Source organism: Coregonus clupeaformis, chromosome 19 (assembly GCF_020615455.1).
Source record: "Coregonus clupeaformis isolate EN_2021a chromosome 19, ASM2061545v1, whole genome shotgun sequence".
Taxonomy (NCBI): domain Eukaryota; kingdom Metazoa; phylum Chordata; class Actinopteri; order Salmoniformes; family Salmonidae; genus Coregonus; species Coregonus clupeaformis.
The window spans coordinates 22,456,711-22,484,694 of record NC_059210.1 but is presented as its reverse complement, the minus strand read 5'-3'; the positions used below and the strand labels follow the sequence as shown (position 1 = coordinate 22,484,694).

General features: G+C 43.0%; 1 protein-coding gene across 1 annotated transcript; it reads right to left on the bottom strand.

Annotated features, from left to right (window-relative positions):
• Window positions 1-6,949: 6,949 nt before the first annotated feature.
• On the bottom strand, window positions 6,950-27,020 carry nox5 (NADPH oxidase, EF-hand calcium binding domain 5). The gene is made up of 17 exons (XM_041836630.1): window positions 26,902-27,020; window positions 21,130-21,293; window positions 20,663-20,813; window positions 20,083-20,293; window positions 19,315-19,555; window positions 18,809-18,962; window positions 17,085-17,257; window positions 15,188-15,370; window positions 14,718-14,850; window positions 13,510-13,652; window positions 13,176-13,367; window positions 12,307-12,351; window positions 11,938-12,062; window positions 11,528-11,612; window positions 11,245-11,344; window positions 8,246-8,412; window positions 6,950-7,952 (listed from the first exon to the last, which is right to left on the bottom strand). The coding sequence occupies exons 2-17, from the start codon at window positions 21,247-21,249 to the stop codon at window positions 7,821-7,823; spliced, it is 2,355 nt and encodes a 784-aa protein (XP_041692564.1). The 5' UTR covers window positions 21,250-21,293; window positions 26,902-27,020; the 3' UTR covers window positions 6,950-7,820.
• Window positions 27,021-27,984: the final 964 nt, after the last annotated feature.

Genomic DNA, 27,984 nt, shown 5'->3' with positions numbered 1-27,984 from the left:
TCCTACTTATATCCGTACACTCGTAACAACCTAATCATTACGAAATAAGCCACACGTAGCAAATAAGACATTCCATTTTTTGTTAACCAAATTCAATACTAATTGATCTCCATACAAGAACCCCTTGCTTGGTGGAAAAAACGCCACCTGCTGGAGAAGACACTTCGCTCTTTTACATTTTATTTATTTATTTAACCTTTATTTAACCATGTAGGCCAGTTGAGAACAAGTTCTCATTTACAACTGCGACCTGGCCAAGATAGAGCAAAGCAGTGTGATAAAAACAACAACAACACAGAGTTACATATGGGATAAACAAAAGGTACAGTCAATAACACAATAGAAAATCTATATACAGTGTGTGCAAATGTAGTAAGTTATGGAGGTAAGGCAATAAATAGGCCATAGTGCAAAATAATTACAATTTAGTATTAACACTTGAGTGATAGATGTGCAGAAGATGATGTACAAATAGAGATACTGGGGTGCAAATGAGCAAAATAAATAACAATATGGGGATGAGGTAGTTGGGTGGGCTAATTACAGATGGGCTGTGTACAGGTTCAGTGATCGGTAAGCTGCTCTGACAACTGATGCTTAAAGTTAGTGAGGGAGATAAGAGTCTCCAGCTTCAGAGATTTTTGCAGTTCGTTCCAGTCATTGGCAGCAGAGAACTGGAAGGAATGGCGGCCAAAGGAGGTGTTGGCTTTGGGGATGACCAGTGAGATATACTCTGTTTTCAACAACTGCACCATGCAGCCATCACCTGCATTGTGGGAGGCACTATTTGGCTGTTTTTGTTTGACCCACACTAACGTGGCCAAAGATGTGGCTGAAACAGCAACCAAACAAATGTGCAATGTACTTTCCAAACTGTGAAAGGCAGCAAGACGCAACAAAGCGTCTGGTCTGCCGGAAAACCACATGAAAAAGAAGAAGAAGAAACAGGAACAAACTTTGCCGCGATTCTAAAGCCTTGTTCACACTGCAGGCCTTAATGCTCAAATCAGTTTTGGACTACTAACTGTCCAAACAGCAAGTTACAAGTGACCAAATCGGATTTGTGTGTGTTCAGACAGCAGTCATTTGCTGACAAGGCTATGCTAGTTGTCATAGTAATGACGGGTGTGTAGACTGATTGGTGGTGGTGCTGCCTATCACTCAGAAATTATGTAGCAACAACGCCTGCCATGGAGGTTTCCCAGTTGCTTTAAATGTTCTAAATCATAGGGTAAGAATACTTTCAAAGCCTCAATGGATAAGATGATCCAACTTTCAAAACTAGTCCTTTTTGGCTAGCCACAGCAGTCAACTAGCTAGCTAGGTAGCTGTTAAGCTTTCTAGCAAATTCACTAATTTGTTTGTAAACAATTAACAAGCTAGTTAGCTACCACTCAAACTGTCAACAGAGTAGCTAGCAAGCAACAAGATATGCCAAATAACAGTCTAAAAACCACTCGAGGGCAGATTTGAACATTCAGACACAAGTCACATGGCCTGGAATCAGATTTGTATCTGACTTAAAATGCGGCTTGAAATATCTGATTCCATGTGCTTTTTGGCTGTTCATTCTGCAGGGGAAAATTTTTATTTGAATCGTATATGCAAATAAATAGGATTTGAGTCACTTCAAACTGCCAATGTGAACACGGCTTAAGAGTCATGGGTAACTGCATACAGTGGGAGGATCAACAGAAGTGAGTGTATGGAAAGATAATCATCTAATTGGGCAGATTTGTTGCCACTCAAGACCATTTTGCATGGCTCATTAGGCCCTAATCTATAGATTTCACGTGACTGGGAATACAGATATGCATCTGTTGGTCACAGATACCTTTAAAAAAAAGTCGGTTTGTGGATCCAAAAACCAGTCAGTATCTGGTGTGACCACCATTTGCCTCATGCAATGCAACATTTCCTTCGCATAGAGTTGATCAGGCTGTTGATTGTGGCCTGTGGAATATTGTCCCACTCATCTTCAATGGCTGTGCTAAGCTGCTGGATATTGGCGGGAACTGGAACATGCTGTCGTACACGTCGATCCAGAGCATCCCAAACATGCTCAATGGGTGACATGTCTGGTGAGTATGCAGGCCATGGAAGAACTGGGACATTTTCAGCTTCCAGGAATTATGTACAGATCCTTGTGATGGCGGCGGATGAATGGCACAACAATGGGCCTCAGGGAATTATCACGGTATTTCTGTGCATTCAATTGCCATAGATAAAATTCAATTGTGTTCGTTGTCCGTAGCTTATGCCTACCCATACCATTACGCAACCATGGGGCACTCTGTTCACATTGTTGATATCAACAAACCGCTTGCCCACACACAGTCTGCCATCTGCCCGGTACAGTTGAAACCGTGAATCATCTGTAAAGAGCACACTTCTCAAGCGTGGCAGTGGCCATCGAAGGTGAGTCAGTTACAACGCCGAACTGCAATCAGGTCAAGTCCCTGGTGAGGACGACGAGCACGCAGATGAGCTTCCCTGAGACGGTTTCTGACATTACAGAAATTCTTTGGTTGTGCAATCAGCTGTCCGGGTAGCTGGTCTCAGACGATCCCGCAGTTGAAGTAGCCGGATATGGAGGTCCTGGGCTGGCGTGGTTACACGTGGTCTGCGGTTGTGAGGCCGGTTGGACGTACTGCCAAATTCTCTAAAATGACATTGGAGTGACTTATGGTAGAAAAATTAACATTCAATTCTCTGGCAACAGCTCTGGTGGACATTCCTGCAGTCAGCATGCCAATTGCGCGCTCCCTCAAAACTTGAGACATCTGTGGCATTGTGTTGTGTGACAAAACGACACATTTTAGAGTGGCCTTTTATTGTCCCCAGCACAATGTGTAATGATCTTGCTATTTAATCAGCTTCTTGATATGCCACACCTGTCAGGTGGATGGATTATCTTGGCAAAGGAGAAATGCTCACTAACAGGGATGTAAACAAATTTGTGCACAAGATTTCAGTGAAATAAGTTTTTTGTGCATATGGAACATTTTTGGGATATCTCTTTCAGCTTATGAAACATGGGACCAACACTTTACATGTTGTGTTTATATTTTTGTTCAATTTACATTTTCTTCTTTTCAGATTCCGGGACACTCTTAAAGGGGTACACACAAATTAACCATCACGCGTAAGAAGCTATCAAAACTATGAACATATTTCAAATAAGCCCTAATCTAATGGATTCTACAAGTCGGAAACGTTCCACTGGGATGTTGGTCCATGCTGACGCGATGGCATCACACAGTTGCTGCAGATTGGACGACGGTACACCACCGCCACCAGGCAGGATGGGTCCATGGATTCATGATGCTTACGCAAAATCCTGACTCTGCTATCAGCATGCCACAACAGGAACTGGGATTCGTCGGACCAGGCAATATTTTTCCACTCCAGTATTGGTGATCACTTGCCCACTTGTTTTTAGCTGATAGCAGTGGAACCCGGTGTGGTCATTTGCTGCAATAGCCCATCCATGACAAGGACCGACGAGTTGTGCATTCTGAGATGCCGTTCTGCACACCACTGTTGTACTGTGCCGTTATTTGCCTGTTTGTGGTCCACCTGTTAGCTTACACGATTCTTGCCATTCTCCCCCTCGACAACTCTCATCAACGAGCTGTTTCCGCCCACAGGACTGCCGCTGACTGGATGTTTTTTGTTTTTTTCCCGCACCATTCTCAGTAAACCCTAGACACTGATGTGCGTGAAAAGCCAAGGAGGGGGGCTGTTTCTGAGATACTGGATCCGGCGCCTGGCACCGACGATCATACCACGCTCAATGTCCCTTAGGTCACTTGTTTTGCCCACTCTAACGTTCTATTCAACAGTAACTGAATGCCTCGATGCCTGTCTGCCTGCTTTATATAGCATGCCATGGCCATGTGACTCACTGTCTGCAGGAGCAATCCATTTTCGTGAACTGGGTGGTGTACCTAATAAACTGACCGGTGAGTTGTATATACAAATGAATGTGATATTTGAGACTCTCACAAATTGATTATTCAACATACACACATTTGATTTCAGTTTGTGAGTGTGTGATATGGGGGTTGGAGGCCCTGTGTAGCTCAGTTGGTAGAGCATGGCGTTTGCAACGCCAGGGTTGTGGGTTCGATTCCCACGGGGGGCCAGGGGGGCCAGTATGAAAATGTATGCACTCACTAACTGTAAGTTGCTCTGGATAAGAGCATCTGCTAAATGACTTAAATGTAAAATGAGGCATATTTATTTTGTTTTATACAAACAATGACAACACTGCCTTGTTATGAGTCTTGCTGTTGGAAAACCACATTAGTGTTCAACTTTTGGCTGTCGCAGATGCACCTCCCCCGACTTCACTACTCGACCTTCGTCTATGTCGGTTACTTCAGTCCTTACCACACAAACTAGCCCAATCATGTTGGATTTACGACTTCCCACTTCCCAGTTTCCCAGTTTCCCATGAGCATGTCAAGCCAGTATGAGCCTTGCCATGATGTTGGAAAACCAATACGGTGTCTGACTTTCGGCTGCCGCAGATGCACCTTCCCCGACTTCACTCATGACTTTTGTTTTACAGTCATCTTCGTAAGGCTTACTGCTCGAACACCCATTGGCTGCGTTTAGACAGGAAGCCCAATTCTGATATTTTTGTCACTAATTGGTATTTTGACTAATCAGATCTGAAAAAGATCTGTTGTGAAAAAGACCAATTAGTGGAAAAAAGATCTGAATTGGGCTGCCTGTGTAAACGCAGCCTATATGAACCTCCTTTGGCTCAAGAACCCCCCCAGAGGCAAAAGTTCTGTATAGGCACACAAGCCATTTTTATTTATCAAAGGATATGGAGGCAATGTAAAAGACTGCTCAAATAACTAATATATAGACACAATGGCTGAAAGACAATTCATTTTCTGCCCTGCATTTCATAATTGCAGTTAGTTCCCCTAGACCCCCTTACACCATTCAGTGCGCAGGAAATAACTTTAGAATTTCAAGGCAATAGGGGAAATCACATTGTTCACTAAACTATGCTTTAGACAGGTCTATACAGACAGACTTGTTTTGGATTGGCATTCTGGATAGTTTTATAGACTGCTGGTTACAACAAATAAAACATTACCACTTACAAAAAACAATGTTCTTATATAGATCCATATTTACAAACTATAAATGTTTCTCGAACATTTAGTCACTCTGTTCACAATATCATATAAACTGCTATGCTATGCATTTATAATAATCATAGTTTAGTTTATTCATGTTGTACAACATTGGCAGCTAAAAGCTGAATTGCAGTGTAACCTAAATAAAAACAAATACATTGTAACTACCAATAATATAACAGAAATGTAAATCTAAAATAAATATTTATAATTTAGCTATCAATAATACACTATAGAAGAGAAATGTAAATCTACATGATTTACATTATGTAAATCACCTACAGTGCCTTCAGAAAGTATTCACACTCCTTTACGTCCACATTGTGTTGTGTTACAAAGTGTGATTAAAATGGATTTAATTGTCATTTTTGGTCAACAATCTACTCAAAAAACTCCAATGTCAAAGTGGAAGAAAAATACTAACATTTGTAAAGAAAAATCATGAAAAAAAATCACTAATATATTTTTACTAGATAAGTTTCAACCCCCTGACTCAATACATGTTAGAAACACCTTTGGCAGAGATTACAGCTGTGAGTCTTTCTGGGTAAGCCTCTAAGAGCTTTGCACACCTGGATTGTACAATATTTGCACATTATTATTTTTTAAACTATTCAAGCTCTGTCAAGTTGGTTGTTGATCATTGCTAGACAGCCATTTTCAAGACTTGCCCTAGATTTTCAAGACAATTTAAGTCAAAACTGTAACTAGGCCGGTCAGGCACATTCAATGTTGTCATGGTAAGCAACTCCAGTGTATATTTGACTTTGTGTTTTAGGTTATTGTCCTGCCGAAAGGTGAATTTGTCTCCCAGTGTCTGTTGGAAAGCAGACTGAACCAGGCTTTCCTCTAAGATTTTGCCTGTGCTTAGCTCCATTCTGTTTCTTTTTTATCCCCCAGTCCTTAATGATTGCAAGCATACCCATAACATGATGCAGCCACCATTATGCTTGAAAATATGTAGAGTGGTACTCAGTAATGTGTTGTGTTGTATTTGCACCAAACATGACTTTGTATTCAGGACAAAAAGTTAATTACTTTGCCACATTGTTTGCAGTATTACTTTAGTGCCTTGTTGCAAACAGGATGCATGTTTTGTAATATTTGTATTCTATACAGGCTTCCTTCTTTTCACTCTGTCAATTAGGTTAGTATTGTGGAGTAACCACAATGTTGTTGATCCATCCTCCTCAGTTTTGTCCTATCACAGCCATTAAACTCTGTAACTGTATTAAAGTCACCATTAGCTTCATGGTGAAATCCCTGAGTTAGGAAGGACACCTGTATCTTTGTAGTGACTGGGTGTATTGATACACCATCCAAAGTGAAATTAATAACTTCACCATGCTCAAAGGGATATTCAATGTCTGCTTTTTATATTTTTACCCATCTACCAATGGGTGCCCTTCTTTGCGAGGCATTGGAAAACCTCCCTGGTCTTTGTGGTTGAATCTGTGTTTGAAATTCACTGCTCGACTGAGGGACCTTACAGATAATTGTATGTGTGGGGTACAGAGATGAGTTAATCATTCAAAAATCATGTTCAATACTATTATTTCACACAGAGTGAGTCCATTCAATTTATTATGTGACTTGTTAAGCTCAATTTTACACCTGAACTTATTTAGGCTTGCCAAAACAAAGGGGTTGAATACTTATTGACTCAAGACATTTCAGCTTTTCATTTTTAATACATATTTTTTTTTTTCAAAAAACCTTATGGGGTATTGTGTGTAGGCCAGTGACAAGAAAATCTCAATTTAATCTATTTTAAATTCAGGCTGTAACACAAGAAAACGTGGAAAAAGTCAAGAGGTGTGAATACTTTCTGAAGGCACTGTAGTTACATTACAATGAATGGTTATACGTTTTATAAAATTGTAACTGAAGGTTGATATGTTCTATATTTCCTATAATAATGGTCACCTTCTGGTCTTACCCAGGATGCAGAACAATCACTACATTACTTAGGGTTACCCATATAACCCTTCATTATCCATATAACCCTTTATTACCCATATAACACTTCCACCAAGGTGCTGTATTATTTATCATAATAACCTTCCATGAAGATTTGAGCAGAAACTTCAAATACATCGGATCCATTGGCAACAACACATAGTTAAGGGGTACATAAACCATTAATTATGTAAGTCTATGACGTAAACCTAATTTCAATCTCTGTCACAATGTCTGGCATTTATTATTTGTGCTTTGGAATATGTTTTGGTTTAAAGCAAGGTAGATCCATTTGAATACTAAATGTGATAGAATATACAGTATAAAGGCACGCATTATACTTCTTGACCAAGGCAAGCATTAAGGGCAGGCACGTCAATGGTGCTATCGAATCAGATCCTCTTTTATAGCACAACTAGTTGGTACGTTATCAAGGAGGGCGGTGTGTTTGCGATCAGAGGACCACTGGTCGTGCCCAGTAAGGGGACAGGGACAGTGGAGGAAGCGAAGCTGTTAGCAGCACACTGATGTCGGTTTCACACACTTTGGTGGGTAAAGACATAGTGCAGATTCAGCACGAGACAGTGCTTGTGGACAACCAGCGTGTATGGTATAGAAACTGTTGACATAGATCAGCACATAGGTGTATGGATTTAGTTGAGGATGCTGGTGTCAGTCAGGAAAAACGTTGGACAGCCCTCAAAAGTTCTCCTTGTAGAAGTTGAATCCAAAGTGCTCACACTGGGCCTTGATGAGTTTAGCCAGTGCAGGTGCTCCACAGTAGAATACATGAACCTTTCCTTTCTTCTCCTCTGCCACTTTCTGGAACACCTGCGGTTGATACGTGTGAAAGAAGAAGACATTTTCAATGTACTGTGGTTGGACAGGACCCACAAACATGCATGTCACTGAATCACAACTAATCAATCGCAGGTTTTTCCTGACCACATAACCTGACCAGGAAAAACTCAGGGCCCTTATAGCCAACAACGAAATAAAGCAGAGACATCCCATACCGATTTTAGAAATGGTGCATCTCTCTTCAAGATTAGCTGAAAAATGTGCTATGAGCTTTATAATGGACAGGTACAGATATATGCAGAGATATAGTTTGACATCCATACCTTCCCCCACTCTGGCCTCCCTGGCTGTGTGCGAGTGCGAAGACCAGTGATGGAATCCCTCTTTTCCTTCTTGGCCAGAAGGTCTAGCGCCATCTGCAAGCCGATGGCCTTCATGTCATTCTTGCTGAGGGCAGAGGTCATGTACATGTGCATCTCCAAGAAGCGGCCTGAGGGTTCAAAAATCAAACTTGATTTAAACTGCATTTAAAATATACGCTACATCGGCAGGATAGAACGGCTGACTCCGGTAAGATAAGGGGTGGCGGTCTGTGTATATTTGTAAACAACAGCTGGTGCATAAAATCTAATAATAAGGAAGTCTCGAGGTTTTGCTCGCCTGAGGTAGAGTATCTCATGATAAGCTGTAGACCACACTATATACCAAGAGTTTTCATCTATATTTTTCGGAGCTGTCTATTTACCACCACAAACCGATGCATTCACTAAGATTGCACTCAATGAGCTGTATAAGGCCATACGTAAACAGGAAAAAGCTCAGCCAGAGGCAGCGCTCCTAGTGGCCAGGGACTTTAATGCAGGGAAACTTAAATCTGTTCTACCTAATTTCTACCAGCATGTTAAATGTGCAACCAGAGGGGAAAAAAACTCTAAACCACCTTTACTCCACACATAGAGACACGTACAAAGCTCTCCCTCGCCCTCCATTTGGCAAATCTGACCATAACTCTATCCTCCTGATTCCTGCTTATAAGCAAAAACTAAAGCAGGAAGCACCAGTGACTCGGTTAATAAGGAAGTGATCAGATGACACAGATGCTAAGCTACAGGACTGTTTTGCTAACACAGACTGGAATATGTTCTGGGATTCTTCCGATAGCATTGAGGAGTGCACCACATCAGTCACTGGCTTCATCAATAAGTGCATTGATGACGTCGTCCCCACAGTGACCGCACGTACGTACCCCAACCAGAAGCCATGGATTACAGGCAACATCCGCACTGAGCTAAAGGGTAGAGCTGCCGCTTTCAAGGAGCGGGAATCTAACCCGGACGCTTATAAGAAATCCCGCTATGCCCTCCGACGAACCACCAAAAAGGCAAAGCGTCAATACAGGACTAAGACTGAATCGTAGTACACCGGCTCTGACGCTCGTCGGATGTGGCAGGGCTTGAAAACTATTACAGACTACAAAGGGAAGCACAGACGCGAGCTGCCCAGTGACACAAGCCTACCAGATGTTTGATCTGTGATCAAGCTCTCTGTAGCCGATGTGAGTAAGACTTTTAAGCAGGTCAACATTCACAAGGCCACAGGGCCAGACAGACGGATTACCAGGATGTGTACTCCAAGCATGCGCTGACCAACTGGCAAGTGTCTTCACTGACATTTTCAACCTGTCCCTGACTGTGTCTGTAATAACAACATGTTTCAAGCAGACCACCATAGTCCCTGTGCCCAAGAACACTAATGTAACCTGCCTAAATGACTACCGATCCGTAGCACTCACGTCTGTAGCCATGAAGTGCTTTGAAAGGCTGGTCATGGCTCACATTAACACCATTATCCCAGAAACCCTAGACCCCACTCCAATTTGCACACCGCCCCAACAGATCCACAGATGATGCAATCTCTATTGCACTCCACACTGCCCTTTCCCACCTGGACAAAAGGAACACCTACGTGAGAATGCTATTCATTGACTACTGCTCAGTGTTCAACACCATAGTGCCCTCAAAGCTCATCACTAAGCTAAGGACCCTGGGACTAAACACCTCCCTCTGCAACTGGATCCTGGACTTCCTGACGGGCCGCCCCCAGGTGGTAAGGGTAGGTAACAACACATCTGCCACGCTGATCCTCAACACGGGGGCCCCTCAGGGGTGCGTGCTCAGTCCCCTCCTGTACTCCCTGTTCACCCATGACTGCATGGCCAGGCACGACTCCAATACCATCATTAAGTTTGCAGACGACACAACAGTGGTAGGCCTGATCACCGACAACGATGAGACATCCTATAGGGAGGAGGTCAGAGACCTGGCCGTGTGGTGCCAGGATAACAACCTCTCCTTCAACGTGATCAAGACAAAGGAGATTATTGTGGACTACAGGAAAAAGAAGAGGACCAGGCACGCCCCCATTCTCATCGACGGGGCTGTAGTGGAGCAGGTTGAGAGCTTCAAGTTCCTTGGTGTCCACATCACCAACAAACTGTCATGGTCCAAACACACCAAGACAGTCATGAAGAGGGCACGGTAAAGCCTATTCCCACTCAGGAGACTGAAAAGATTTGGCATGCGTCCTCAGATCCTCAAAAAGTTGGATCACTGAAAAAAGTTGGATCACTGCCTGGTATGGCAACTGCTCGGCCTCCGACCGCAAGGCACTACAGAGGGTAGTGCGTATGGCCCAGTACATCACTGGGGCCAAGCTTCCTTCCATCCAGGACCTCTATACCAGGCGGTGTCAGAGGAAAGCCCTAGAAATTGTCAAAGACTCCAGCCACCCTAGTCATAGACTGTTCTCTCTGCTACCGCACGGCAAGCGGTACCGGAGCGCCAAGTCTAGGTCCAAAAGGCTTCTTAACAGCTTCTACCCCCAAGCCATAAGACTCCTGAACAGCTAATCAAATGGCTACCCAGACTATTTGCATTGTAACTTCAACTCTACCTACATGTACATATTACCTCAATTACCTCGACTAACCTGTGCCCCCGCACATTGACTCTGCACAGGTATCCCCTGTATATAGCCTCGCTACTGTTATTTTACTGCTGCTCTTTAATTATTTTTAATTTTAATTTTTTACTTATCAATTTTTTACTTAACACTTATTTTTCTTAAAACTGCATTGTTGGTTATGGGCTTGTAAGTAAGCATTTCACTGTAATGTCTACACCTGTTGTATTCGGCGCATGTGACAAATAACATTTTATTTGATTTAACACCCAGTGGTGTTTCTCTTACAGAACATCTCACTCTTCCTCTCTTTCTCCTCCCTCCATCTCTGTACCTTTCATTCCTCCCTTCTCTCACTTACCCTCTGGCTCTTCATCAGCCTGATCCATCTCCAGTTTGGTCAGGAGGCTCACGAACCACTCAAATGATTTCTGGTCTCTGTTGATCCAGATAAAGTCAACCTGTAGGAGGACCACAAACAGAGCGTTTAACAAACGTTTACTATAACTAATAATTTCTTAGGCTGGTCCCAGATCTGTTGATGCTGTCTTGTCTACTTGACCACAGGAGTATGCAAGAATGCACTAACAGATCTGGGACCAGGCTAACAAGTACAAGCTTCTGTCATCTGCAGTGGGTCTTACCTTCCTCAGTTTCATCTCACTGTCCTTGATGTTCTCACACCATGAGTAGCTGCAGTTGGGGCAGTTCTGTTTCCTCATGCGATAGCTGAAATAGAAATCAGAAGTAAAAATTCAAGACTCAACCTTTATTGCCACACCATCCAAAGTTGTTAGGAAATTGACTTACAGCAGAATATGCGGGTATGTGGGATTTTTAAAAGTTATTAATAACCATAGTATTGGGCTAAGCTTCAACAAAAGTAGATATTGGCGCCATAATCATAATTGTAGGATTATAGCTTGCACTATAGCTTGGGTCACTTGGGTATTTCATTTAGTGTATACTGTAAGACGGTTAGTGCTTCTAAATTCTCTGTGTTTCTGTTCCTGAGCGATCTAGCGTTCTCTTTAGTCTTGTACCCATGCCTTACTGGTACATGATGCTCTGTAAGATGGAGGCGAAAGGTGTGATCCCAATACCAGCACCGATTAACACAGCGTGTTCAGAGGCAAAGATCTGTCTGGTAGGAGTCCCATATGGCCCATCCACGAAGCACTGACAGACAGAGATACAGATACTTATAGGCATTCTGAGTATATTCAAACCAAATGTGAATGTTTAGATAGCTAATAAGAGAATGACAAATATCACCTTGATGGTACACTTTACTTAAAGCCTGCAGGTATAATGCTTCATAACTTGTTATAAGCCTTTATAATGTCTTCTAATACGGCTAGTAATATGTTATGTACAGTATCAACAATTACATGGTACAGAAGCAGGTTGAAGTCAAACTCACTTTGACGTTGCAGAACCTGTGGTTTTCACTAAGCTTGGCTGTGATCTATGTTGGTCGGGAGGAAAAACAGATTCATCATCAGTTATAATAAGTAATAAGAGGTTATCATAATGCATTACAACAGTGACCCAGTGAGCCAACCCCTGTACTGTCAGACCAGGGCCCATATTCCCAAAGTGTCTTGGTGTAAAAGTGCTGATATTGGATCAGTTTTGCCTTTTAGATCAAAATAAATAAAATGATGTGGACATGGGGGACCTGGGCCCGTATTCTTAAAGCATCTCAGAGTAGGAGTGCTGATCTAGGATCAGGTCCCCTCCTGTAAATATCATATTATTCATTATGATCTAAAAGGCAGAACTGATCCTAGATCAGAACTCCTGCCCTGAGATGCTTTATGAATAGGAGTGAAAGATTGCAAATTACTGTTTTATATCTTTACTGTTTTATATCATTATATCCTCTTAGTATGAATATATTGTTTTTATACATCCTCAGAGATTGAAAGTAGTGTTAGGTTCAAGCTCTTTGTGTATGATAAGTGTAATTATTTGGTGGATTGCAGTGGACTGTAGGAATGTGTACTCCCAATAACTCAAGGCTTCTCCTGACTGATAAGAAGTCCTGTGATATGGACGTAGGAGCATGGAGAAATCCTGGGTGATGGAAAAGTATTGTACATCTTGGTGGAAGGGAGGGGGTGAGAGCTAAGGGTATAAGTGGACACTGCACTGTATTGAATGTATGTATTCAGCTGTACATCTTCGCTGAGTAAACATTTGAAACATCACTTGGAGTTTAGGCTCTTTTGTATGATAAATATCTTTATTCTATTCATATTGTCTTCTTATCAGGGGCCCAGATCATACCTCTCTGAGCGGGGGGCCTTCCCCTCTCTCTGCTTGGTTCTGCTGGTCTGGGTTGGGCCCCTGTGGCCCTGGTCCTGGGCATGGTCCTGGCCCTGGTCTACACCCGTTTTGTCGATACAGTGTCAGCTCGATGGCATCGTCCTCGTTGGAGGCCACCGTCCCGTTGCAGTTCGCACATTTAAACAGCTCCTCCTGCAAGAAAATCTAACGATTTAGCCCACTCCCATATTTCAGGGTTCTACTTAATTGTATTGTATTGACTTTGTGTAAGTAGAATTGTTTTGTATTGCTAACAGATAGAATTAAGTAGTGGGCGAAAGAGAAGGCAGAGAACCTGGGCCCTCCTCTGGTGCCGTCTGTCCCTCAGGCTGGCGCTCAGTCTCTTGGTGCTGACCACCTGGCTGTCCGGCTGCCTGAAGTACTCATACAGACGATTGGTCCACTGGCCCATGGAGCGGATATGCAACCAAAGAGTATCTTTTCAGAAAGGGATGTGCAAGCATAGAGTATATATTCAGAAAGGGATGTGCAACCACAGAGTACTTTCCCAGAAGAGGAACACACTCCATTGAGTTCTATGGAAATTATCATGGTGGTGCAAAGCTGCAACTGGACCGTGGTTATGTGTTTCTAAGTTTAGTTTAATTTGGGGGCAGCAGTAGCCTAGAGGTTAGAGAGGCAGACCAGCAGCTGGAAGTTTGCTGGTTCAAGCCCTGGGCTGGGCAACACAAAAATGGGAATGGAACAGAACTGGCAGATGGAAAGCTGCTGGTCTCTGGTCTCTGATCCCATGTACCATTTGTCATTGTGCTTGAGCAAGGCACTTAACCCCCCCACAATTGCTCTCCATCCGCTGACGCTGTGGCGTTCAACGTGTGTGTGTGTAGGGGGCGTTGGGAACGGCAGAAGACACATTTCCGTTCTAGACAATAAAGTTGTATTCTGTATTATATTCTAGTTTAGAGAGAGTTGGGAACTGGATGTAACACATTTTTTAGACAATTTGAGTGTACCTATGTCTTTATGAATGCATCTGCCACTATATTGAAGCTATTGGACGCAGTTTATCATAGCGCACTGCGCTTTATTACAGGCGACAGGTTCAGTACACATCACTGCAGTCTTTACCAGAAAGTAGGCTGGCCCTCTTTGAAGTCACGTAGATTGATTCAATGCTCTCTTTTTATTTATAAAGCTCTCTTACAAAAACTTCCACCATACATAAAATCATTAACAACATTTAGACGTATGAGTTACCATACTCGGTTTCAGGGATGTTTAACTCTGGAGATCCCCACAGTTAGGTACATCTGCTTTTGGTGTCTTTGCACCCCATGTCCTGTATGGAACAATCTACAGAGTTCCCTCCAACTAGATGTACTGGTGCCTCTCGGGCAATTCAAATGGTTGATTAGGTACCTCTTTGCTGTGATGATTGTGATTGTTTCTCTTAAGTATGTTTTGTAATCTTGTATATTTGTATTATGTTGTATTGGTCTCAAATGGGACTCCCTGCTAAAAGGTGAAATAAAACATAAAAACCTGGCTGCTCTGGGGCACTGCTGATGGTGAAAGGATGCCACTCATACTTAGCGATGTCTGGAATGTTGATGTAAATATAATCCCCTGGTTTGAAGTGGAAAAACTGGGGCCGCTTGATTACCAGATGGGTCACCTGCAAGTAACAGACATTTTTCAACACTCTCTAGGGGTAAACAAAACTGGGCTTTGAACAAAAATGAAGACATTAACTACTAGGCTAACAGAGCCAGCTAAACTCTGTCCAAACTGCACAATGCTAGTTGACTTTTCTCACCTATAGTAGGGTTGGTAGGTTGGGATAAGATGTATCATATTATAATCTAATATTCCTATAGCAGAGGTCTAGTCAAACTTCATTACGTGTTGAGCAGGTGGCATAACACAATAGCTAAATATTGAAAAACGCAAAAGTGAATAAGTGTCCTCTTTAAGAAAAGTGACCACTATTGGTATAACATCCAGATGGGCACCTTAGATGGCAGCAGGTTGACCTCCACGATGTAGAGGCCTCCCATGTGAGACACAGCGACGCCCACTAGTTTCTCCAGCAGGAAGATCACACCAGGCACCACAAACCACTTCCAGAAGTTGGCACAGTGCACCACCAGCAGAACCCACACCCACACATAGGACAGGTGGGACCAGTAGAACACCTGGGGAAACAACACAACAAAATAAAAATACATTGGAGTATTTGGGTGTAGCGATAGAGAGAGCTACACCCAAATAATGACAAAGCAAAAACGGTTTTTAGAAATGTTTGCTAATTTATTACAAATAAAAAACAGAAATACCTTATTTACATAACTATTCAGACCCTTTGCTATGAGACTCGAAATTTAGCTCAGGTGCATCCTGTTTCCATTGATCATCCTTGAGATGTTTCTACAACTTGAATGGAGTCCACCTGTGGTAAATTCATTTGATTGGACATGATTTGGAAAGGCACACACCTGTCTATATAAGGTCCCACAGTCGACAGTGCATGTCAAAGCAAAAACCAAGCCATGAGGTTGAAGGAATTGTCCGTAGAGCTCCGAGACAGGATTGTGTCGAGGCACAGATTTGGGGAAGGGTACCACATTTTTTTTGCAGCATTGAAGGTCCCAATGAACACAGTGGCCTCCATCATTCTTTAATGGAATAAGTTTGGAACCACCAAGACTCTTCCTAGAGCTGGCCGCCTGGCCAAACTGAGCAATCTGGGGAGAAGGGCCTTGGTCAGGGAGGTGACCAAGAACCCGATGGTGACTCTGACAGAGCTCCAGAGTTCCTCTGTGGAGATGGAAGAAACTTCCAGAAGGACAACCATCTCTGCAGCACTCCACCAATCAGGCCTTTATGGTAGAGTGGCCAGACGGAAGCAACTCCTCAGTAAAAGGCACATGATAGCCCGCTTGGAGTTTGCCAAAAGGCACCTAAAGACTCTCAGACCATGAGAAACCTGGCACCATCCCTACGGTGAAACATGGTGGTGAAAGAATCATGCTGCGGGGATGTTTTTCAGCGGCAGGGACTGGGAGACTAGTCAGGATTGAGGGAAAGATGAACGGAGCAAAGTACAGAGAGATCCTTGATGAAAACCTGCTCCAGAGCGCTCAGAACCTCAGACTGGGGTGAAGGTTCACCTTCCAACAGGACAATAACCCTAAGCACACAGCCAAGACAATGCAGGAGTGGCTTTGGGACAAGTCTCTGAATGTCCTTGAGTGGCCCAGCCAGAGCCCAGACTTGAACACGATCAAACATCTCTGGAGAGACCTGAAAATTGCTGTGCAGCGACGCTCCCCATCCAACCTGACAAAGCTTGAGAGGATCTGCAGAGGAGAATGGGAGAAACTCCCCAAATACAGATGTGCCAAGCTTGTAGCGTCATACCCAAGAAGACTCAAGGCTGTAATCGCTGCCAAAGGTGCTTTAACAAATTACTGAGTAAATGGTCTGAATACTTATGTAAATGTGACATTTCCGTTTTTTATATATTTGCAAAAAAATTTAAAAACGTTTTTTGCTTTGTCATTATGGGGTATTGTGTGTAGATTGATGAGGAAAAAAACTATTTCATCCATTTTAGAATAAGGATATAACGTAACAAAATGTGGAAAAAGTCAAGTGGTCTGAAAACTTTCCGAATGCACTGTATGTATATGATCACGTGTCTCTCGTATGCGTGGGAATACTTGGGAACAGATTCCCAAAATGTTTATAACTTGGAACTGATTTCCTGGTGTTTTTAGTCCAAATAAAATGGGCCGCCAGTTGGGGAACCCTGGTGTATACCATGTGTATCCCATACATAAGACGAATAAAACTTGAAACTTTGTAAATGAGCGCCTGCTAAATGACTAGCTAGATTGTCAACTGTACCTCAAAATGGCCGCTGCGCCGGACGAAGGTGCTGGAGCAGACCACCATTAGACAGATCATGATCTGTAGCACCATGCCGGTGACGGATGCAGAGCCCCACACCCAGCCAATCCCTGGCCGAGTAGTGAAAAGGTACTCCCACAGGCTGTAGCTGCTGTTCTGAGTTAGGTGGACTGAAGGAGGAAACATAGCATCAGACCAGGTTACTGTAAAACACTTTGTGACAACTGCTAATGTAAAAAAAAAATGGTTTAGAAATAAATGTGATTGATCAGTTGAAAGCTGTCACAATACAGCACCACCTTAGACCAAGGGCTGGGTCAGTCTAAACATAAACATGCCGTTATGTGTACCACAGAGGAAGCTGGTGGGAGGAGCTATAGATGGATGGGCTCATTGTAATGGCTGGAATGGAATACATGCAACAGTATCAAACATATGGCTGTTCCATTTATTCCATTCCAGCCATTACAATGAGCCCGTCCTCCTATAGCTCGTCCCACCAGCCTCCTCTGATGTACCAGCATTTCCTCCAGTCTAGAGACAACATTCAGGGATGCAAATACCAAAACATTCAATTGAAACCAATAAATGGGTTGGTTGTTAAGCAACAAAACCGACGCGTGCGCAACTATGGGGCAAAATTTGGCATTCTAATTATAGCCAAAATATATACTACACTGAACCAAAATATAAATGCAACATGCAACAACTTCAAAGATTTTACTGAGTTACAGTTCATTTAAGGAAATCAGTCAATTGAAATAAATGTATTAGGCCGTAATCTATGGATTTCACGACAGGGAATGCAGATATGCATCTGTTGGTCAAAGATACCTTAAAAAAAAAAGTAGTAGCATGGATCAGAAAACCAGTCAGTATCTGGTGTGACCACCATTTTCCTCATGCTTCGCACAGGTTTGATCAGGCTGTTGATTGTGGCCTGTGGAATGTTGTCCCACTCCTCTTCAATGGCTGTGCGAAGTTGATGGATATTGGCGGAAACTGGAACACGCCGTCGTACATGTTGATCCAGAGTGTCCCAAACATCCTCAATGGGTGACATGTCTGGTGAGTATGCAGGCTATGGAAGAACTAGGACATTTTCAGCTTCCAGGAATTGTGTACAGATCCTTGCGACATGGGGCCGTGCATTATCATGCTGAAACATGAGGTGATAGAGGCGAATGAATGGCACGACAATGGGCCTCAGGATCTCGCCACGGTATCTCTGTGCATTGAAATTGCCATCGATAAAATGCAATTGTGTTTGTTGTCCGTAGCTTATGCCTGCCCATACCATAACCCCACCGCCACCATGGGGCACTCTGTTCACAACGTTGACATTAGCAAACTGCTCGCCCACACAACGCCATACACGCTGTCTGCCATCTGCCTGGTACTGTACAGTTGAAACCGGGATTCATCCGTGAAGAGTACACTTTCTGCACAAACTCTGACAGTTTGTGCAGAAATTATTCAGTTGTGCAAAACGACAGTTTTATCAGCTCACTAAGAGGGATGTTAGCAAATATGTGCACAACATTTTAGAGAAATAAGCTTTTTGTTTCCTATGGAACATTTCTGGGATCTTTTCTTTCAGCTCATGAAACAATTGTTTCAAGGCTTAAAAATCATTTTTGGACTGGTTAATTGCATCTGGGAGATAGAAGGTTTATAACATGTGAGTGTTTGTGGTTTAGAGCGTGTGGGTGCCTGCGTACCAAAGTTCATGAAGTGGGCGGTGGTGTGCATGGTGGAGAAGGTGACAATGGCGTAGCCCACCATCTGATGCAGCAGGATGTTCTGGTCCAGAGGCAGCACCCTCACAACCCAAGTGGCCCGCAGCCAGGTCAAACAGCGCCGCAGCATCAGCACCTACACACATTCACATGTAAACACACACATATGGACACAGATATGCACATACACACATACTCATGCACACACACACACACACACACACACACACACACACACACACACACACATACACACACAGACAGACACAATCAATGAAGAAAGTCTAGTGTTACTAAGGGAAATGTCACAGCTGCATGTCCATGTCTACCTCTAAACATCAATACCCTCATGGTTTAAAATATTGATTTATGAAGCAAACATCCATTGTCCTTACTGAGAGTTGCTGAATATCTCTTCATCACTATCCACCAAACCACATTCACCCCCTCCCTCCCTCCCCCACTTCCTTCCCCACTAACTCCCTCACCATGACAAAGGTACAGTTAAAGTTGAGGCACTGGCCACAGCCCTTGGCCACCATGTACCAGAATCCCCCCTCTGCGTTCTTCAGCATGGCGGTGATGAACAGCAGCAGGTTGAGGCAAGTGTAGGCGCACAGGAAGAGGAGCTTTCGGCTGTTGTTGTGCCAGTATGCCGGCGTCAGGTAGCGCGGCGTATGCCGCCCCTTCTTCTGCTCCAGGCCTGGAGGCTTCAGCCAGTTGGCAGCACTAGGGGGTGGAGGAAACGGAGAGCAGGGCCATCATTTACAGAGTTTCAGAATAGGAGTGCTGATCTAGGATCAGTTTTAGCCTCTAAGATCATAATAAGTATGATTATATGGACATGAGCAATCTCATCCTAGATTAGCATTCTGAGACGCTTTTTGAATTTGGGCCCAGAGCTCAGTGGGAGTGAGAGGAGTCATGGCGGCGAGAGAGGGGACAAAATGTGCTGGCAGAGACCACTTCCTCTGCAGTAAAGCTAATTATCTGGGGACATATTGGCTATGTGCTGAGATACAGAGTTGGAGGACAGACACTGGACTACATAAAATGTCACAGGGAAAATCTTATGTGTGTATGGACATGTGAGCCTTCCTTATATTTTGCATGTTTGATACATTCTGGGCCTGTTTCCCTGACAAAAATTAAGCCTAGCCCTAAACATTTTAGTCCAGGGCTGGGCTTCATCTGTGTCTGGGAAACTGGCCCCATGTGAAAACATGTTAGCTGAAAAAAAAGCTGTGCCTTGAGACCTGATGGTGAGGTTCTCCATGACCTCAGGGAAGTTCTCCAGCTCGGCCTTGAGCTCCTCGAAAGTGATGGACCCGCTGTTGTCCTTGTCGGCCGACTCGAACAGAGCCAGGGTCAGGTCGTCCAGCTTCTCCTCTGGCAGGGAGATGGCGCTCTCGCGCAGGCACGACTTGAGCACCGTGCGCAGCTCGTCTGGGTCAATCGAGCCACTGCCTGCAGGCCAAGAGAAATCATCATCAATAATAAAGAGTCTGTTGCAAGGTGATGAAAGATTTATCAATACATTTCGATAAAAACACAGGCAGCTAAGTTGGACGAAATAAACTGCATGTCCTAAAGGTGAGACAATGCATGAAGGTTTCACTGACCATTCTCATACAGCGGTTTATATAGTATACCAAAAAAAGGTGTGGATGATTTATTTCACTGTGTGTTTTAATAGTGGATAATGCACACATTTTGTCTTCACAAGTAACACTTACAAGCCTGGTCACAGATCTATGTGTGTTGTCTTGCCAACTCCTGGTCATTGGTAATTGTCAAGACAGCACAAACAGATCTGGCACTAGGCTAAACACATACCATCGACGTCATAGACCTGGAAGAGGAAGCGGAGCTTGTCTGTCTCGCTGCCGTGGATCAGCAGGTCCAGAGCCTTCAGCAGCTCGTCCAGACTGATGGTTTTGCTGCCGTCAGAGTCAAACAGCGCAAAGAACCGCTCCGCAAAGAAAGACTGCACAAACACACACAGAATCACACAGCACTGACTTCTATGGACAAAGTAAGTAAAACTCACATACCGTACACAATCCATAAAGCACAATCATTTAGAGTAAGTGAAAGTCAGACATTGAGAATACATTTTTGGGGGGTCTGTATGTGAAATTTCATGTATTTGATGTTATTGCACTGTACCCCCTACCATCCTACCCCAGCCCTATTTGACCTTACTTGTCACAAAAGAACTACCAACAAAATACATACAACCTCCCCAAAAAAGTATTAGGACAATGACCTACAAATGAGTTGACCCTTGACCCCTAACTCACCTCCTTGACCTTGAGGGCCGTTTTGAACTCTTCCAGGTCAATTTCTTTGTCATCACCCGCGATGCTCTCAAACTGCTTGGTGACCCACTCCAGCCACCGTGCATCCTCATCCAGGCTCATGGTGCTGCTAGGATGGTAGCCTTCTACGCTCACCACCACGCCTGCTGTAATGTCAACACATGAAAGAACCTAAGTAACGCCATTTCAAAGAGGGAGCGGCTATATGGACATGCCTGGTGCCCAAATTGATGAAGTATGTCGCACAGCTGAGAGTCGAGTGTGGAGACAAATGGCTTCGGTTCAGTCAGTCGGCCTGATCCAGTGATGCTGATGAGCCCTTCACAGCTAGTTTATGATGGCTAGCTGGCAACAGCAGCATGGCGCTAGTAAAAGAAAGTGATGTTTATTTCGATGGGCGAAATAACTTATAGTATTGGTCACCATCTGGATTTAGTCACCATCTCCAATTTAATCCATCCCACTTGGTTTTATTTAGAGTAGGACAGCAGCCTACACAATAAATAACCTGTAATGGTAGTAACCATCTGGATGTTACCGTGATACAGTCTACACTGCTCAATGGGGAGAGTTTGCGCTGCAAGCAGGCAACACAACATGGGGCACAGTGTCCTTTAGCTCCTGCTTGCCGCAGTAAGGAGATGGAAGTAGCTAGATAGTGTAGCCTGGCCAGCTCGCCTCTCTCCCCTGGGATTCTCTGCTTCTGACCCTATTACGGGGGCTGAGTCACTGGCTTACTAGTGCTCTTCCATGCTGTCCCTAGGAGGGGTGCGTCACCTGAGTGGGTTGAGTAACAGACACGATCTTCCTGTCCGGTTTTGCGCCCCCTCTGGCTCGTGCGGTGGAGGAGATCTTTGTGGGCTATACCAAGCTTTTTCTCAGGGTAGTAAGTTGGTGGTCTGTTGATATCCCTCTAGTGGTGTTTGGGCTGTGCTTTGGCAAAGTGGGTGGGGTTATATCCTGCCTGGTTGGCCCAGTCCGGGGGTATCGTCGGACGGGGCCACAGTGTCTCCCGACCCCCCCCTCCCCCCTGTCTCAGCCTCCAGTATCTATGCTGCAATAGTCTATGTGCCGGGGGGCTAGGGTCAGTCTGTTATATCTGGTGTAATTCTCCTGTCTTATCTGGTGTCCTGTGTGAATTTAAGTATGCTTCCTCTGATTCTCTCTCTCTCTCCCTCTCTCCCTCCCCTCCCGGAGGACCTGAGCCCTAGGATCAGGACTACCAGGCCTGATGACTCCTGACTGTCCCCAGTCCACCTGGTCGTGCTGTTGCTCCAGTTTCAACTGTTCTGCCTGCAGCTAGGGAACACTGACCTGTTCACCGGACGTGCTACCTTGTCCCGGACCTGCTGTTTTCGACTCTTTCTCTCTCTACCGCACCTGCTGTCTCGACCTCTGAATGCTCAGCTATGAAAAGCCAACTGACATTTACAGGTACTGACCTGTTGCACCCTCTACAACCACTATGATTATTATTTGACCCTGCTGGTCATCTATGAACATTTGATCATCTTGAAGAACAATCTGGCCTTAAATGGCCTTGTGCTCTTATAATCTCCACCCAGGACAGCCAGAAGAGGACTGGCCACCCCTCAGAGCCTGGTTCCTCTCTAGGTTTCTTCCTAGGTTCCTGCCTTTCTAGGGAGTTTTTCCTAGCCACCGTGCTTCTACATCTGCATTGCTTGCTGTTTGGGGTTTTAGGCTGGCTTTCTGTATAGCACTTTGTAACATCAGCTGATGTAAAAAGGGCTTTATAAATACAGTTACAGATAAAGACAATGGCCGTGTTCAAGAGGATCAAAACCATAATGTATCAAGGGTAAATTGTGACTGACTGACCTACAAATAATAACGAGTAGTTATTTATAATACAATGTTTTTTGTAGATCAGTCAGTTGCCAGTCGCCTGCACTGTCGGCGGCAATGTCGAACAAGCCCAATGAGAAAAGAAAATATCCAAGTCAGCACAGTTTGGTTGAGGTCAGCACAATGTGAAAAGGGTAATAATTTGTGAGACATGGCTACTAGGCTGCCACTAACGTAACATAGTGAGGGTTTGTGTGACGTAGGTTTGTTGTTTGTGTTTGAGAAAGAACACAAATGACTCGATTTGATCGTTCTACCTGATTTAACTACTGTAGAATTGATGATTTACAGATCTAAAATAAGACTTTGACATCTACTATGCTACATAAGCTTGAACCCCAAAACAATGCTTGCACAGAGACGACAAAGGTTACTATAGGACGACTATAGATAGAATACAGCTTGGCTGAGGTTGCCAGGGAGATGTCAGAAGCAGCGAATAAAAACAGGAACTGAGCAAGTGTTTGCCACTAATTAAAGACTTGCATCTTGATCATAAGTAAACCACTTACAGTTGAAGTCGGAAGTTTACTTACACTTAGGTTGGAGTCATTAAAACTCGTTTTTCAACCACTCCACAAATTTCTTGTTAACAAACTATAATTTTGGCAAGTCGGTTAGGACCTCTACTTTGTAGAGTAATTTTTCCAACAATTGTTTACAGACAGAATATTTCACTTATAATTCACTGTATCACAATTCCAGTGGGTCAGAAGTTTACATACTATAAGTTGACTGTGCCTTTAAACAGCTTGGAAAATTCCAGAAAATGATTTCATGGCTTTAGAAGCTTCTGATAGGCTAATTTAAAAATAATTGTAGACCTCCACAAGTCTGGTTCATCCTTGGGAGCAATTTCCAAATGCCTGAAGGTACCACGTTCATCTGTACAAACAATAGTACGCAAGTATAAACACCATGGGACCATGCAGCCGTCATACCGCTCAGGAAGGAGACGAGTTCTGTCTCCTAGAGATGAACGTACTTTGGTGCGAAAAGTGCAAATCAATCCCAGAACAACAACAAAGGACCCTGTGAAGATGCTGGTGGAAACAGGTACAAAAGTATCTATATCCACAGTAAAACAAGTCCTATATCGACATAACCTGAAAGGCCGCTCAGCATGGAAGAAGTCACTGCTCCAAAACCGCCATAATAAAGCCAGACTATGGTTTGCAACTGCAAATGGGGACAAAGATCGTACTTTTTGGAGACATGTCCACTGGTCTGATGAAACAAAAATAGAACTGTTTGGCCATAATGACCATCGTTATGTTTGGAGGAAAAAGGGGATTGCTTGCAAGCCGAAGAACACCATCCCAACCGTGAAGCACGGGGGTGGCAGCGTCATGCTGTGGGGGTGCTTTGCTGCAGGAGGGACTGGTGCACTTCACAAAATAGATGGCATCATGAGGAAAAAAGATGTGGATATATTAAAGCAACATTTTAGTCATTTAGCAGACGCTCTTATCCAGAATGCATACATTTTATTTTTATTTTTTTCATACTGGCCCCCTGTGGGAATTGAACCCACAACCCTGGCGTTGCATGCACCATGCTCTACCAACTGAGCTACACGGGGCAACATCTCAAGACATCAGTCAGGAAGTTAAAGCTAGGTCGCAAATGCGTCTTCCAAATGGACAATGACCCCAACCATACTTCCAAAGTTGTGGCAAAATGGCTTAAGGACAACAAAGTCAAGGTATTAGAGTGGCCATCACAAAGTCCTGACCTCAATCCTATCGAAAATTTGTAGGCAGAACTGAAAAAGCGTGTGCGAGCAAGGAGGCCTACAAACCTGACTCAGTTACACCAGCTCTGTCAGGAGGAATGGGCCAAAATTCACCCAACTTATTGTGGGAAGCTTGTGGAAGGCTACCCGAAATGTTTGACCCAAGTTAAACAATTGAAAGGCAATGCTACCAAATACTAATTGAGTGTATGTAAACTTCTGACCCACTGGGAATGTGATGAAAGAAATAAAAGCTGAAATAAATCATTCTCTCTACTATTATTCTGACATTTCACATTCTTAAAATAAAGTGGTGATTCTAACTGACCTAAGACAGGGAATTTTTACTAGGATTAAATGTCAGGAATTGTGAAAAACTGAGTTTAAATGTATTTGGCTAAGGTGTATGTAAACTTCCGACTTCAACTGTACCTCTATTGTAGAGTTGAATGAATCCCACTTCTTGACAGCACACTGAAGACAGTAATTTGCAGTTGCAAGTTGACTTTGTAAAGGTAAAAAAGTAGACTTGACTTCCAGGATCTGGTCGAAGTAAAAGTTTTAATACAGAGCTTTTCGGGGTATAGATAGTTATGTGAAAATGCAAAGGCTAATAGCCCCAGAGGCTAAGAAAAATGGTATAGCCCTAATGGCTAAAAGCAGCTAAAAGCATGGTGGCTAAAGAGCAAATTATGCTTCTGAGTCTCAAGATTGTATAGTCATTCTTAATTACGTAAACATGCATCATTACAGACGTTTGTGGATATGAAGCTGATACAACTTTCAATTGAACAATGAATCTGTGACATTGTCATGTTTCCTACAGAGAGGAAACATGACAATTCCATGGTAACAGAGTGACACGAGACCCTATTTTAGGTGTTTGTATTGTGCCCACCATCGGTTAAGACACAACATGCTCTTGAATACAGGGTGGGTGTCATGTTTTAGCTGATAAATGTACAAACATTTGAATACATTTGAAATGTCTACTTTAACATGGTAGCACAAAGATGGTTGGAGATTCACACATCTGAAAATGTTGACTTGAATGGGAATATCTGTTTGAAATTATACTGTAATCTTCCATGGAATCATAGAAATATAGATAATAGAATATACTTCCCATTTAAGTTGACATTCAACGGTGGGTTGACCTGCGGCCATCTATGTGGTAGTTTTTGGAAGTCAAGATTTAAATGAAATTACAATGATGTATCAGCTAAATTGCAGTGGTCTGACGGGATATGTCCATTCTATGAATTATATTTATATTGTTAAAATGACACCCACCCTGTATTCAAGAGTATGCTATGTCTCAACCGATGGTGGGCACAATACAAACACCTCATATGATGTAAAATAGGGTCTAAACTACAACATATGCACAGAAAAAATTATATTGGAGTTGACCCGTTTTCAGATCATTGACGTTGAAGGTAAAAAAATGTCCACATCTTTAATAAAACAAATTTTTTCAAGAAATTATAAAATATTTTGACAACACTCTTTGTACGCTTTTAAATTATATCAAACTCAACCATTTATCTTTTCCAGTGATGAAGACATGGATGACTCATGGTAAGGTTGGGTATGCAAAACGGGTCAACTTTGAGCACATCTATCTCCTAAATGTTTTGGCATTCAGGTCCAAAAACGAACTTTCTGACCACTTCTACCATAGGCAAATATGTATAGAAAGTTTTTTGGAAATCAAAAGGGGTGTGGTCAAAAAGTTATTGAAATCAAATGGAACGAACCAGATGGAATAGGAGGAGGGACTTTGTATACAGTATTTGTTTGGCCAAAAGATATACAGCAGCTGTTATAAGATTGAATAATACACGCCATCATATATTTTGAATATCATCTTTAAAATGTTCACTGTAACGCAAACGTTGTTATAGGCAAGGCCTATTATCTCTCCAGTTCCTTTATGCAACAAGGTGGTATTTATTGTCTTGTAAACAACAAAAACAACATTCTGAACTAAATCAGATGTTAATCACTGGAGTGTTAGACTAAATCAACATAGTTCTAAAAACACTGCTTAAAATCGTATAAGCCTGTATTGACGGGAAAGCATAGTATTACCTGTCTTACACCTTCACCAATCATAATCATGCAATCTTTGGATAAGAAGTTGTGCTTACCTACAACACGGATAGGCCTATGCGTCAATACTATGTCCAATTTTCTGAGCTGGTCAATGCTTTCAAGATGCACCTTTCTCCAGCATTGATATTTTCTTCACTCATCCAAACCCAAACTCCCTGGTAGGCAGCCTGGCTTCTTGTAGCGATGGTGGAAGGGACAGAACAGACAGCAGTGAGCCCTGATACCCAGCAGCTGTGTCTGACAGCCCACTCCCCGCTGAGCAGCTTTCAGTACAGGCCTCAATGCTTAGGTCTAACGTTGTGTAATAGCAGTGGGTCGCCCTCATATCTCAGTATCAACATGCATACAGGTCTTACATACTGCACGTAGTGTGATTGCGAAGCAACATACTACTGTTATCGGTCATACTTCAATTACTTATTATTAGTGTGGCTTGCGACAGCAGCCACACTGTAGATGTTGTAAGAATGATTTCTGACTTAGTTATTAATGGGACTTGCGAAGCAAACGTCCCATTCTAAATCTTTGTCATACTTATTTTTCTTATTATTATTTGGAATGCTACTCCTCCTACACCATTTAAGCTAGAAAAGTCATTCAAAACAGATCGGTCTGGAATAGTGTGCTTGAATACAACTTTTTGATATCTGTTCATTCACTTTCATGACATTTCCTCAAGATTCTAAAAGGCCCCATAGTGACATCATCACTTACAACATTCCATTCACTGTAAATGCAACAATGCAACTTTTGACACAAATCAGCTACTTTGACCACTTTGCAGCAACTTAGACACAAAGTTGAAGCGTCTGAAATCTTCGTCCACTTCTCTGCTATTCAAATCTGGCGTTTGAACAATTCCGATAAAAAGTGAAAGCTGTTTTAGTAACCCTTCAATATTTTCTGTAACTTTTTATAAACACCTGACATTTTTACAACTTCCCCAACAAGTTAGAGGGTATGACATCTATATTCTATTGATATAACAATACAGCTGTTTTAGTAACTGCATTAATGTCACGCCCTGATCTAGAAAACTCTTGTTGGTTGGGTCAGGGTGTGAGTTTCTGTTGAGTTCTATGTTATTGTATTTCTATGTTGTAGATCTAGGTTGATAT

Excerpts from the sequence above, each read along its gene's own strand:
- nox5 (XM_041836630.1), bottom strand. The coding sequence starts at position 21,249 with ATGAGCCTGGATGAGGATGCACGGTGGCTGGAGTGGGTCACCAAGCAG. Across the intron at positions 20,294-20,662 it reads CCAGGTCTATGACGTCGATG|GCAGTGGCTCGATTGACCCA; the intron begins GTATGTGTTTAG and ends CTTGGCCTGCAG. Across the intron at positions 8,413-11,244 it reads GGCTGATGAAGAGCCAGAGG|GCCGCTTCTTGGAGATGCAC; the intron begins GTAAGTGAGAGA and ends TTGAACCCTCAG.